The sequence below is a fragment of the Prunus persica genome, chromosome G6 (genome assembly GCF_000346465.2).
Source record: "Prunus persica cultivar Lovell chromosome G6, Prunus_persica_NCBIv2, whole genome shotgun sequence".
NCBI lineage: Eukaryota > Viridiplantae > Streptophyta > Magnoliopsida > Rosales > Rosaceae > Prunus > Prunus persica.
This window is the reverse complement of record NC_034014.1, coordinates 26,171,746-26,183,995: the sequence shown is the minus strand read 5'-3', so window position 1 is coordinate 26,183,995 and position 12,250 is coordinate 26,171,746. Positions and strand designations below refer to the sequence as shown.

The following is a 12,250-nucleotide window of genomic DNA, read 5'->3' as shown; positions in this document are numbered from 1 at the left end:
TAACCCTTAGATGAAGCAATTTCAAACCAAATAAATAGAAATTGAATTGGGTGAGTCTGAAACTGATTGACCAACCTGAAGATCCTGACAGAACAAAAAAAGGAAAAACAGATACCAAAAGATATTCAATTGGGTTTGTTGTTTAAAAAAAAATGCAAAGAACATGAATTTTTTTTTCTTTCCTTCTTTGAGTTTTTTGACTGATGAAGAAGTCTAAAGCAAATCTACTTGAATTTTGGGGAGAGGACAAGTTGTGGATGTTATGATGCTGTTTGCTTGGAAAATTGATCCAACCTAACATTACATCATGTTCGTGTGCGACAACAGTCCTTTCATATCATCTATCATTGCGTTTGCGTAGCATTTTAGAATTTGAAGTTAGCTGCAATTTTACTCCAAACCTTTCATATGATTGTGCATTTATTAAATAATTATCATTTTTTTAATAGCATCAACTTGAAAAGTCAATCATTTGCATAGACCCCCAACCTACCTAGGAGGAGTAGGAGTATATTATATCCTTCTTTAGGCCTTTGCAAGACAATTTTGCTGCAACATTCTTTTGCCATTTTATTTCAAATGGATCATAACTAAAATTGTTCCTAAGAATTAAAATTGACATGAAATTTCTTTTCTCGGATACTAGTCGAACCCAATAAATGAAGTAACAACTTTTTGTTAAGGATCATTTTCATTGGGGACATAATTTCACTGATTCGAATATCGTTCGAACTCAAAACATAATTGTATCACAAAACCAACAAGCTACAAGTGAACATTTTCTATGAAATCTTCTTTTCAAAATTGGAATTAATCTCATCCTTTACTTCCATAAATGTGACTTTGCTCATGGCTCAATGCTTAAATCTAATTCCTTTTGGTCAATAGCCCAATTTCATTGGATTGGATATTCAAACCCAACCTACTATCTGGGGGGCAAACTGTCGGGTCGGGTCAGAAATAACATCCGTTTTCAATATATCTGAGCTCTAACCAGAAGCATCTTCCCGACCTCCCCCACTCTCACTCAATCTGAAAATGGCCACAATCATCCAGCTCTCTCCAATTCACACGCCCTCTCTCCGCATATTCTCTTCTCATTCTTCCCAAAATACCCCTAGCCTCTCATTCTATTTACCAGCCAAAGCCCTCACCTTTCCCTCCATTTCTCTCAAACCCTACACCACAGCCAAGCCTCGCGCCTTGGTTGTCACTTCGGCTGTTAAGAGCCTCTCAGAGACCGAGCTGGTCCCCGTGCCCGCGGAGGCTGATGAAATCGCTGGAAAATTGCCGGCGGATACCGGAGTCTACGCCGTTTTCGACCAGAACGGTGAGCTTCAGTTCGTTGGCTTATCGAGGAACATAGCGGCAAGTGTTCTCACTCACCGGAAATCGTTGCCGGAGCTATGCTACTCCGTCAAGGTATGAACTTTTTTCTGGTCCTACTCATTTGTTACTAAAAGTTCATTTTTGGTGCCCAAAATCTGTGTTTGTTTTGTGGTTTTTTTTCCTTCTTCGGTTACATGTTTGATTTTTGTTTCAACTCTAAAAGATGTATTTAAAATAAAGTTTGATTCAAGGGTTGAATTGAATTTATAGTGAACTGAACAGTTCAATTCAATTAACCCCAATAGCATACCAAAAGAAATTTATGAGAAGGAGGTGCTAGCAGCCTAGCAATGCCTATATTGATGAAATAAATGATGCACCTTTAGAATTTAAGTATAATGAGATTAAGCCATAATCCAGGTTATTATTTATTTGTCTGGGTAAGGCATACTCTGGTGAAAACAGTGTCAATTACTACAAAGTTGAAATTAGTATATGAATAATGAACTCTTTGATATTACTCTGCTAATAGTGTGATTAAATTGTTCTGTAGGTTGGGGTAGTAGATGAACCAGATAGGGCTGTCCTAACGCAATCTTGGAAATCATGGATGGAAGAACACATTAAAGCTACTGGGAAGGTCCCTCCAGGTAATGAATCAGGCAATGCCACCTGGGTCCGACAGCCACCGAGGAAGAAGCCTGATCTCCGGCTAACACCCGGTCGCCATGTGCAGCTGACAGTGCCATTGGAGGAACTCATTGACCGGTTGGTGAAGGAGAACAAGGTCGTGGCCTTTATCAAGGGTTCGAGAAGTGCCCCATTGTGTGGTTTCTCGCAGAGGGTTGTTGGCATTCTTGAAAACCAAGGGGTGGATTATGAGAGTGTAGATGTGCTTGATGAAGAGTATAATTCTGGATTGAGGGAGACTCTGAAGAAGTATAGCAACTGGCCTACATTTCCACAGATATTTGTGAATGGAGAACTGCTTGGGGGTTGTGATATTCTAACCTCCATGCAAGAGAAGGGTGAGCTTGCCGGTGTGTTTAAAAAGTGAATTGTTCAGGTATTTTTGGTGTCTATGTAGATGGCATAGTTGAGCCGGGATGTAATATTGAAACTTGTACCAGAGTGATTAAGTGTAGGCAGTGTATTTAGATTTAGCCTTGTAATTCTTAAGCTCCATCTATTTGGATAGAAAAAATAAATGGTTCAAGTTGGGTGAAGGAAATTTGATTTTGTGGGAATGAAAAGTTGTCTGTGAATCTCTCATATTGGTTTGGTCTGCTCTCCCTCTGTTTTGGTTCTTGGCTTCTTTAGTAGCAAAGGCCCTTATTTCTTGCTCGATCTGTACTTCATGCATGGCGCGGAATGACCTGAAAGCAACTTCGAAGGGAAACTTAGAAGAACTGAGCTACCCCATATTGGTTCATTTGTGGAGTTAATATAACTCAAAAGGTTCAAAGCATGCTTGTACTCAAAATTGCAAAACTGCCTAATTTGTTGAGAAGAACTTATGTGTAATGGGGATGTCATTGCGACGGTATCATAAGTCTATCACGCATTGACATGTCGGAAAGTTAAAACACATGACAATGAGTGATTGGCTCGAGATAGTGCAATAGTAGTATCCTAGTTAAGTGTTTCTCTAATTTTCTCCAGGAGCAGTTATTGGCACTTTAAAAAAGTAATCTGTACCCAACCCAACGCAACACAAGTTATCTGTACCAAACCCAACGCAACACTGAATATATTTCCATGTTTCATGTTAAGCCAAACTTTCTCACAAGATTAAGAAACAGCAAATCCAATTAACCTAATTAACAAATAAATCCAACAGTTACCACTTCGAGGACTTTGTATAGGTATGCATTCCGTAATTCCAATCAAACATCTTCCTATTGCTACTAGCACAGAATGCAATGCGATATTTGGATGTTTTATGTTTACTTCTTGAGCCACTAGGATTCATTATTTTATTTGCTGGAATTTGGTATCTGCAACAAATTCTCCTGTCTTTCTCTTCCACTTATTTCTCTCTAATTTCCCCTTAGTTTTTATAGAAGAGAGTAACTGCTAGTTAATCGTAGTTGCTTAAATAGTTTCAAATGTGTTCAGGATGCTATGGATCTTATTAGTGGCCGCTATACAGTTAGAAGGGATAGTTCACCATTCCAGACTGATTCTTTTTCTGTAAGTATATGGAATCTTTTTAGAAATTTTAGTGCCCGAATAATTTTGTTGTCCATTTTCAGCTCTTTACAATTTGTTATTCAAGTCCTGCAACATTCATTATAACAAGAAAATCTTTTCGTTTCATCTTCACATTTGTTGATACCGAAGATAAACAGCCTATGACAACTAGACACGTGGGCAGGATCGAGTTTAGTTGCAGGAATGCCTTCGGCATGATCCCTACCGAAGCCATCTATCTTGCCCTTTTTTACCATCGGACACGTGTCATGCTCACAATCCATGTCCACAGTCCCACATCGGAAATATGAGCACAGTGCACACCTCCCAAGGCTTATATAAGGAGACCCTTATCCCCAAAAGAGGGGAATTCAGAACGAACGGTACGCTACCGATTGATCTGTCAGTTAATATTACTAAATCCATACTTACTAAAGCATTGGAGAGCCTTCGGCCGGTACCGCACCGGTACCCCAAGGACTTACTGAACGTGTCCTTTTGTAGGTACTTTCCCTTCCGAAGAAAAGCACCTTCCGAAGACAGGAACCTACCAAAGACATAATATAACTAAGTTGACGAAATACGTGCCGAACCACTTTTTCGCATTAACAACATTAACTCTTCACTTTATGGTGAAGGTAGCAATGTTCAGACTCTCATTTTGTCCGTTTGCACTCTTCCCCTTATATTTAAGCAAACTCCAATGGCCTAATGAAATCCAGCACATGCAAAAACAATCAGTTTTGTCCATTTTAATTAGGACTAGGATTTCTAACTACTAGTCTTAGTAGGAATCCTACTCCTAGTAGGATTAGGTTTTCTTAATTATAAATACTCTTAGTAGGATTAGGTTTTCTTCATTATCAATACTCTTGTATTCCAGTTAGTATGAACATCATCCATCATTCGAGTATTCAATTTATAGATTTTGCATCCCTTCCAGTTCCAACTTGTTACCTATCTTCATAATTCAATTCATAATGGACGGAAGAGCTGATGCTGCTGAGGTTGCTATGGCTAAGACTACTCATGAGAAGTTAATGGACAAAGCTAAGTTCTTTGAGTAGTTCCAACAAGAAATGATAGACTATATTAAGGAAGTGGAGTCAGAGGTGGAGACGGTGGGCTCGGAGGTGGAGAGGCTGGGCGTGGGCAACAGTGGTTGTAATTTTTCAAAGCAATACCTTGAATTCTGGGTACACGAATTAAGTTCGACAAAGCGTCACCTTGATATCATCACAAACTTCTTGAATTGGATGAGAGAACAAATTGCCACTCATCATGACTACTACGTGCCGCCGCCGCCGCCACCGCCGACCGAGGAGGAGGAGGAGGACTCTTCTTCTACTTGTAGCAAGCAGCACTAGTACTGTTGAAATGTATTCTGACTTTAATGATATCAATTTTAGTTTTTATCCTTCCAATTTCAAATGTATGTACTTTGCCAAAGTCACATCTATGACAGGTTCCATGTCCGTCAATTTACTTAATTATAAAATAATTACATCAAATGCGTCACTAGGGCATAATCTTATTACATTTAAATTAAATATTTTTTTGTTAATTAAGTAGACTGACAAAACTGATGACCAAAATAGAGACAGAGAGAGGCTCAGTCCATGGAGAAATTATAGAATAGTACGGATGTACCATGTCAGCATATGATACTCCCATTCAAATTTCGATATGTGTCTATTTTTGAAAAGAAATTAATTACTTTATTACAGTTGAACTTAACTTTTATCTTTTAAAATAAAATTAGAAAAATAAAAAAGAAAGAAAGAAGAATATTATTATATATTGTGGGAATTTGCTTTAATTTTTTTTAAAAAAAAATTAAAATAAAGGAAAAAAAGGACCTCTGTATAGCTGAGTGGCTATACTCCTTAAATATAAATATAATAATATATTTAAGGAGTATAGCCGATCGGTTGTACTCTTTAATTATAATAATATAGTATATCCGCACGGCTACGCTATTTAAAAAAAAATTTAAAAAAAATTTTAAAAAATAAAATAAAATACCTCAGTATAGCCACGCGGCTATATCCCTTAAATATAATAATATATTTAAGATTATAGCCGGGCGGCTGTACTCTTTAAGGCAGTCCATCTCCTGTTTCCAAGTTTTACTCAACCCACATAAGGGAAAAAGGTTCAGAGTACGTGTACGCAATGCTAAGTGTTTTTGCTTGCACAATAGTATATATCTTTCATTTTCAGCGCACTGAGTCTTTGACGCGACCCAGATGTTGCCACGTCATCCACTCCTGTCACCTCGAGCTCGAGCATATCTGTTGTAACTGATTACGGTACAGTTGTACGTAGGCAATCATTGCTCTTGCAGAAACGCAACAAACCAAGCATCTCACAGCTGCCCCTGAGCCGGTAAATTACAAAATTATGATCTTGTTCCCTCAATTGTCTCCAAATCCCTGAACAATCACAAAGTCATTAGGGGCAATAACGTCTTTGAATACATTTCATCGTCTTCGACATTGGTTATCAGCTGAAGCCTGAAACACGGGAGGAGTCTGTCAATTGGATATTTCCAAATTGGCAACCACCATTTTCTTCTTCGATCAATATAGAACGATAATTCTAGAGTTATTGTGTTTGCGGAAATGGACGGTGGATCTTGTCCTAGCGGTAAGTTCAAGCTCTACGAGCAGTTAGAATTGCAAGAGTTTCAGGACAAGTTCGTGATCAAATCCATCGAGGCTCCAGATCAAGGCTTCTCTATCGACCGCCGTGACGGGACCATTGAACCACTTAATGGTATAAATTTTTTAGCTTTGTTGATGGAATTTCAATTTTTTCTAATTTTTCTGAATTTATGTGCTTGTTGTTTATTATTATAAGGTGATTCTTCTTCTTCTTCTGCAAGACCAACCAAAACCTCTACGATATATGGTGTGGCGGGAACCATCAGATTGCTTGCAGGTAGTTAATTGCTTGGCAGATTTTGTGTATTGGATTTTGTTTTGAAAACTTGCATCTTGAATTTCAGCTTGAGCTATTTAGATGCAATGATGTTTCTTTGAATAATTCATGTATTTGGTGCAGGAAATTATGTACTTGTAATAACTTCGAGGACCGAAGTTGGGGCCTTTCTTGGCTTCCCTGTTTACCGAGTAACCTCTATGAAGTTTCTGTCCTGCAATGAGGTTTTGAAGAATTCAACTCTTCAAGAGGTGAAGTTTTTTTTGTTTTTACTTCTTTTAATTGATAATACAAAGCTAATTTGAGCGTCTCTTGGGATTTTTAAAGTTTTGAGTCTTGTGTGAAAGCTTCTGATGTCTTTGTGCAGAAAAAGGATGAGGCTTACTTCATGGCTCTGTTGAAAACAGTCCAATCAACTCCAGGGCTGTACTTTTCTTACCAAACAGATATTACATTAAAGTAAATTCTTATACCTAGCGTTCAAACACAATTTAAAAGTTTTCATATCTGTTAGGGTGCTGTTTGAGTAGATTACCGCTGTTTTCATCATTATTCTGTGATTACATTCAGACGTGTATCATGTAAGTTTATGCTTCTTTTTGGTTAAGTATCATGTCAATTTACGCTAATTACACATATTTGATAATTTCTACCAGTTTTCAAAGAAGACATAAGTTAATGGAAGGATGGATGGCCAAACCAATGTGGAAGCAGGTTAGTTGGAAACATGGAGTATTTGGTTTATCTTGAACTGATTATTTCCTGGAAGTAATCCATGTCAGATATATCAGGTGCATATAATTAGGCCACGGGTTTAGTTTACAGGTATTCTCAACTCTGTCTAAGTGAGAGGGAAAAAAAGGAAAAGAAAGGCTAGCTGGCATAGAACCAAGAGGAGAGCTTTGAGAGAAGGAAACTAGAAAGAATAGAAGAAAAAAGAGAAAGGGATAGAACAGAGATGAAGGGGGAAATGCTTGGTCATAAACCAAGAAGTGAATTTTAAGAGATGGAAGAAAGAGAAGGAGATAGAGGAGAGAAATGTTACTTTTCGTGGATATTTTCCAATCTTTTTCTTATGCTATTTTTAGCCCCTGTCAAATGTTTTTCTCATTTACAATATGATCTATAATTACTAATTACTTGGTCAGGAGTTTGAGCTTTTAATTTTGTTTTTGTTTCCAGGCTGACCCTCGATTTGTTTGGAACAGAAATCTTTTGGACGAACTTATTGAGTATAAGGTTACACAGACATTTCCAAAAGTTGTCAGTTCTTCAAACTCAGAAAACTTTTCGCTGATTCACATTTATTCTCTCATGGCAGCTTGATGGGTTCATTATTCCTATACTACAAGGAAATATCCTGAAGCTACTGATTCCTTATGTCTATTACTTAAGATTTCTCTCTCTCTCTCTCTCTCTCTCTCTCTCTCTCTCTCTCTCTCTCTCTCTCTCTCTCTGTGCATGCATATCATGTAAGGGGGATGAAGATTCTGAAATTAGGTTTGTAATATATTCAATTGGGGAATGGTATGGTATTTCTTTAACCTACATTTAAGCTTCCAGGCTGCACAGCTTAAGCTAAAAGGCTCACCTGCCACACTTACGATATTCTCAAGGAGATGTACTCGACGTCTAGGTACAATTTTATAGAGATGATTGATTCTTGTAGACTTTGTGTCTGTATCAACTAGTTATAAAAGATCTAAGCATGAGATACTATAATGTGGTCACCAGGCACAAGAATGTGGAGAAGAGGAGCTAACCTTGAAGGAGATGTAGCTAATTTTATTGAAACTGAGCAGTTGGTGGAGTGTGAAGGTTTCAGGTCCTCATTATTGCAGGTAATCCCAATTTGGAGGTTCAGAAAATAATTGTGTGCTTAGGGAATAGTATTAGCAGTTCTGTAACTGAATATGTAAATTTACGTTATGTTCCTAAGTTTAGTAGGGCATCAGCTTATATCTTGGGCTCTTTACACACATGATCAACTAAGTTGGCTGAGGACGAAACTTTTTGGAAAAGTATAATCAGTGCTCCTTGTTGATCTGAGCAATATCATAATGGTAGAACTTTTTTTTTCTTTTTTAATCTTTATGAACTGGCCCTCACATGAGCAAAACAAATGTATAGTTTAACAAGGACGGATTCATATTTCCAATTTTTGTGCATCTAGACACTTCTAGATAAAGTACTTTCTAAACTGCATAAGCTGTTTCACAATCAATCCTTAGATTGATAGTAGACGGGAGGTTTTGAGCATTTATTGTCATCATTTAATATGAGAAGACTTATTTCCTTTTTCTAAAAAATTAAAAAAAAAACGTGCATTATACTTTTTCATATGTTTTCAGATTCGAGGTTCAATTCCACTTCTTTGGGAGCAAATTGTTGACTTGAGCTATAAACCACAACTTAAAGTTATTGATCATGAGCAGACGGTAAATTTTGTCCAATATGCAACTCCACCCCTCCTTTCTCTTTTCTTCTGGCTTCATGGTGCAGCTCCCTTGTTAGAGTTGTGTTTTGAATTTTCCCATCTATCTGCAGTCAAATGTTGTGGAGCGCCATTTCTTTGATCTTTTCCAAAGATATGGAGAGATAATAGCTGTAGACCTAACTGATAAAGTAAGGGTTTCTTCTCTTTTACATTATACTTTGAAAGAATAAATCTTCCACACTAATTTAGCTTCACTGTTAAGCTACTGTATCTGTGAAGAGGAAGAATTTGGCCAGCTGAAAAGATTACAAATTTTGTTCGTAAGACATAATCACCATTATGGCTCTGGGATTTGCTGAATATGACAGTTTTTTTTACTTATTTTTATTTTTAAATTCTAGTTATATGTGCTACACAAGTTTGACCTCCTTTTAGTTTAACTGTTATGCAAGATTTATGTTGTTTCATATGTTTCCGGTTTATATACCAATTTCCATTTATTTTATCTGTAGCATGGTGATGAAGGTCAACTAAGCATGGCATTTTCTGCCGAAGCACAAAATCTGCCAAATGTGAGGTGACAATTTGCACTTTTATGTATATAATTATGTTGATCCCCAACTGAGTCACTCTCCCACTTCAAGTAGATTCCTTTTTTGTTATTCTGTTAAGGATTGCAGTATTCAAGCCTCCATTTTGTCATTATCTTTCACCCATTGGCTACTAATTATATCACTAGCTTAATGTGTCTGTTTTTCTTGTTATAAATAATCTATCGTCTGGAATTGAGATTTTGTTTTTGACTTAATAGTTTTTGTGTTTATTGCAGATACGTTTCATTTGACTTTCATCATGTATGTGGGAACTCAAACTTTGAAAACCTAAAGCTTCTATATGAGCAAATCTCGGAGCAATTTGAAAAGCAAGGGTAATGAAAGTGTAATATCAGATTGAATTAACTATGCCCATATCCAGGTATGCTGGCTCTCTGTAATACTGTTTTTAATCATTACTATTCCAGCGGAGCAGATACTTACTCATAGATGCGAAAGGAAGCATACTGGAGGAGCAGAAAGGGATTGTCAGATCTAACTGCATTGATTGCCTTGATAGGACGAATGTTACTCAGGTTTATACGAGAATTATCTAGTGTAATTGCTTTTCATGATTTGTGCTGGCCATGATTAAAATGAGCTTTAATATTTTTTACTGCTTCCTCCAAATCTTATTATGCAGAGTTACTTGGCTCAGAAGTCTCTAGATGCACAGTTGCAGAGGATTGGAGTGCTTGATTCTTCTGAATGCATTTCTATGTTTGCTGAAGATTATCAAAAATTTAGAGCATGTATGGAATTCTTATTATATTATATCCCATATTCCATAATGAGTCAGACGATGTCTGAAGTTATTTTTTAGCCTTATACTGAACTCTGTTGCTTTAGTGTGGGCTGAGCAAGGTGATGAGATAAGCCTCGAATATGCTGGGACTTATGCCCTGAAAGGGGACCTGGTTAGGTGCGTTCAACTTATACTATAATTTTCAAGAATTATGGTAACTATGTATATCCTTTTTGTATCATACACTGGGTCCACATTACTGCAGATATGGAAAACAGACATTTGGAGGAATACTGAAAGATGGGATGAGTGCTCTTTCAAGATATTATTTGAATAATTTTCATGATGGCATTCGGCAGGTAATCTGCCTGCCTCTATCTTTCTCAATATGGAATATCACTTCTGTATAGAAGAGAGTAACTGCTAGTTAATCGTAGTTGCTTAAATAGTTTCAATTGTGTTCAGGATGCCATGGATCTTATTAGTGGCCGCTATACAGTTAGAAGGGATAGTTCACCATTCCAGACTGATTCTTTTTCTGTAAGTATATGGAATCTTTCTGAGAAATTTTAGTTCCCGAATAATTTTGTTGTCCATTTTCAGCTCTTTACAATTTGTTATTCAAGTCCTGCAACATTCAGTATAACAAGACAATCTTTTCATTTCATCTTCATATTAACTCATCACTTTACGGTGAAGGTAGCGATGTTCAGACTCTCATTTTGTCTGTTTGCACTCTTCCCCTTATTTTATGCTTCGATTCTCCTTTTGTTTACTAAATTACCAAAGCATAAAAAAGGTAGGAAGGGGTGTATTAGCTGAGGCCTGCATGCCATTTGATTGTTGTTGCCTCTTTTAAGATGGCTTATTGAATTTATAGTCAAGTTTTAATGGAAGTACAAATATTGCAGTATCTACCGGTGGCATCAGCTTTGTTAATTGGAGGTTTGACGCTGACATCTGTAACACTTCAGCAAGGTATTGCTGTTCTTTCATTTCTGTCTGTAATCTTTATTACAATGGAATCTCTGTGCGAGTTTTATTCTATGTTCACTAAGACATGAAAAAATTTACATCCTATTCGCAGCGGGGCGAAATGCGCAGCAATTTATGTCTTCTGTGCTTTGGGCTGGGGTGACTGCTGGAGTAGCGGCAGTGGTGAAAGCTAATGGAAGGCAATTCTGTTCTAGGCCTCGCTTGTGCAGACTTGTTTAACAACATCATTGTGAACTTCTTCAAATGGATAGTTTTGGAAAATGGTGGAAAATGTATTACTATGTTACTGTTGTTTTAAACCTTGTAATTCATGAGATATATATACAAGTTGATTGCAAGCGGTTTATGGTTAAACGTAATTTAAGTTACTTAAAAACTTGTTCAGGTCTACTTCTCTTTGCAGCCGCTAAAGTACTCAATACATTTGGACATGAGTTGTTGCTCAAATGGGTTAGGGAGGGGTGGAGAAGTGGTATTTTGAGATTCAAATACATTTACTCAATAAGTACAATTTTAAAATTCATCTAAGTAGATGTCATTTCTAAAATTGCAAAAGGGCGACAATTTTAAAACAACTAGGTAAAATTTCATCATCAATCCCACTGCTATTGGCACCACCCCCACCACCATGATCACTATCATGACCTCTACTACCACAACCAGGGTCGTAGCTAGGTGTATGCCTAAGGTTGCCATGGCCTCCCCAACCACATATAGCTTATTCATCATTTAACATATAATTATGTAATAATTTAGAAAAATTGAAAAAGTTCTTCTACTTAGCCCCTCATATGTAATCGAGTCTGACTCTGCTACTGGCACCACCTTGCCATGGACACCGCCACCGCTATGGTCACTACCACCACCACCATTACTAACTTTTTAGTGGGTGGGTGAGCCTCTTCTACTTATATTGTGAAGCAAGCCAAACTGAATTAGTTAATTAACTTACTAAATTATTAGTGTTTGGACACTCAAAAATACTTTTATTTATTTATTGTTTTAAACATTATT

At 37.1% G+C, this 12,250-nt stretch overlaps 2 protein-coding genes across 3 annotated transcripts; both read left to right on the top strand.

The window, feature by feature from the left end:
* LOC18775325 (bifunctional monothiol glutaredoxin-S16, chloroplastic) lies at positions 943-2,603 on the top strand. The gene is made up of 2 exons (XM_007205593.2): positions 943-1,422; positions 1,883-2,603. The coding sequence occupies exons 1-2, from the start codon at positions 1,039-1,041 to the stop codon at positions 2,384-2,386; spliced, it is 888 nt and encodes a 295-aa protein (XP_007205655.1). The 5' UTR covers positions 943-1,038; the 3' UTR covers positions 2,387-2,603.
* Positions 5,879-11,605, top strand: LOC18773083 (phosphoinositide phosphatase SAC8). 2 transcript variants are annotated; one of them, XM_020567163.1, is made up of 20 exons: positions 5,879-6,300; positions 6,385-6,465; positions 6,589-6,716; positions 6,833-6,924; positions 7,122-7,179; positions 7,648-7,704; positions 7,787-7,820; positions 8,021-8,101; positions 8,200-8,306; positions 8,817-8,903; positions 9,013-9,090; positions 9,415-9,479; positions 9,732-9,830; positions 9,932-10,031; positions 10,139-10,247; positions 10,345-10,417; positions 10,506-10,599; positions 10,706-10,780; positions 11,152-11,218; positions 11,328-11,605. In XM_020567163.1, exons 1-20 carry the CDS (start codon positions 6,147-6,149, stop codon positions 11,453-11,455), a joined length of 1,767 nt encoding a protein of 588 aa, XP_020422752.1. In that variant the 5' UTR covers positions 5,879-6,146; the 3' UTR covers positions 11,456-11,605. The 2 variants fall into 2 exon arrangements, with proteins under 2 accessions (XP_020422752.1, XP_020422753.1); XM_020567164.1 differs by having other exon boundaries at positions 6,192-6,300; positions 6,410-6,465.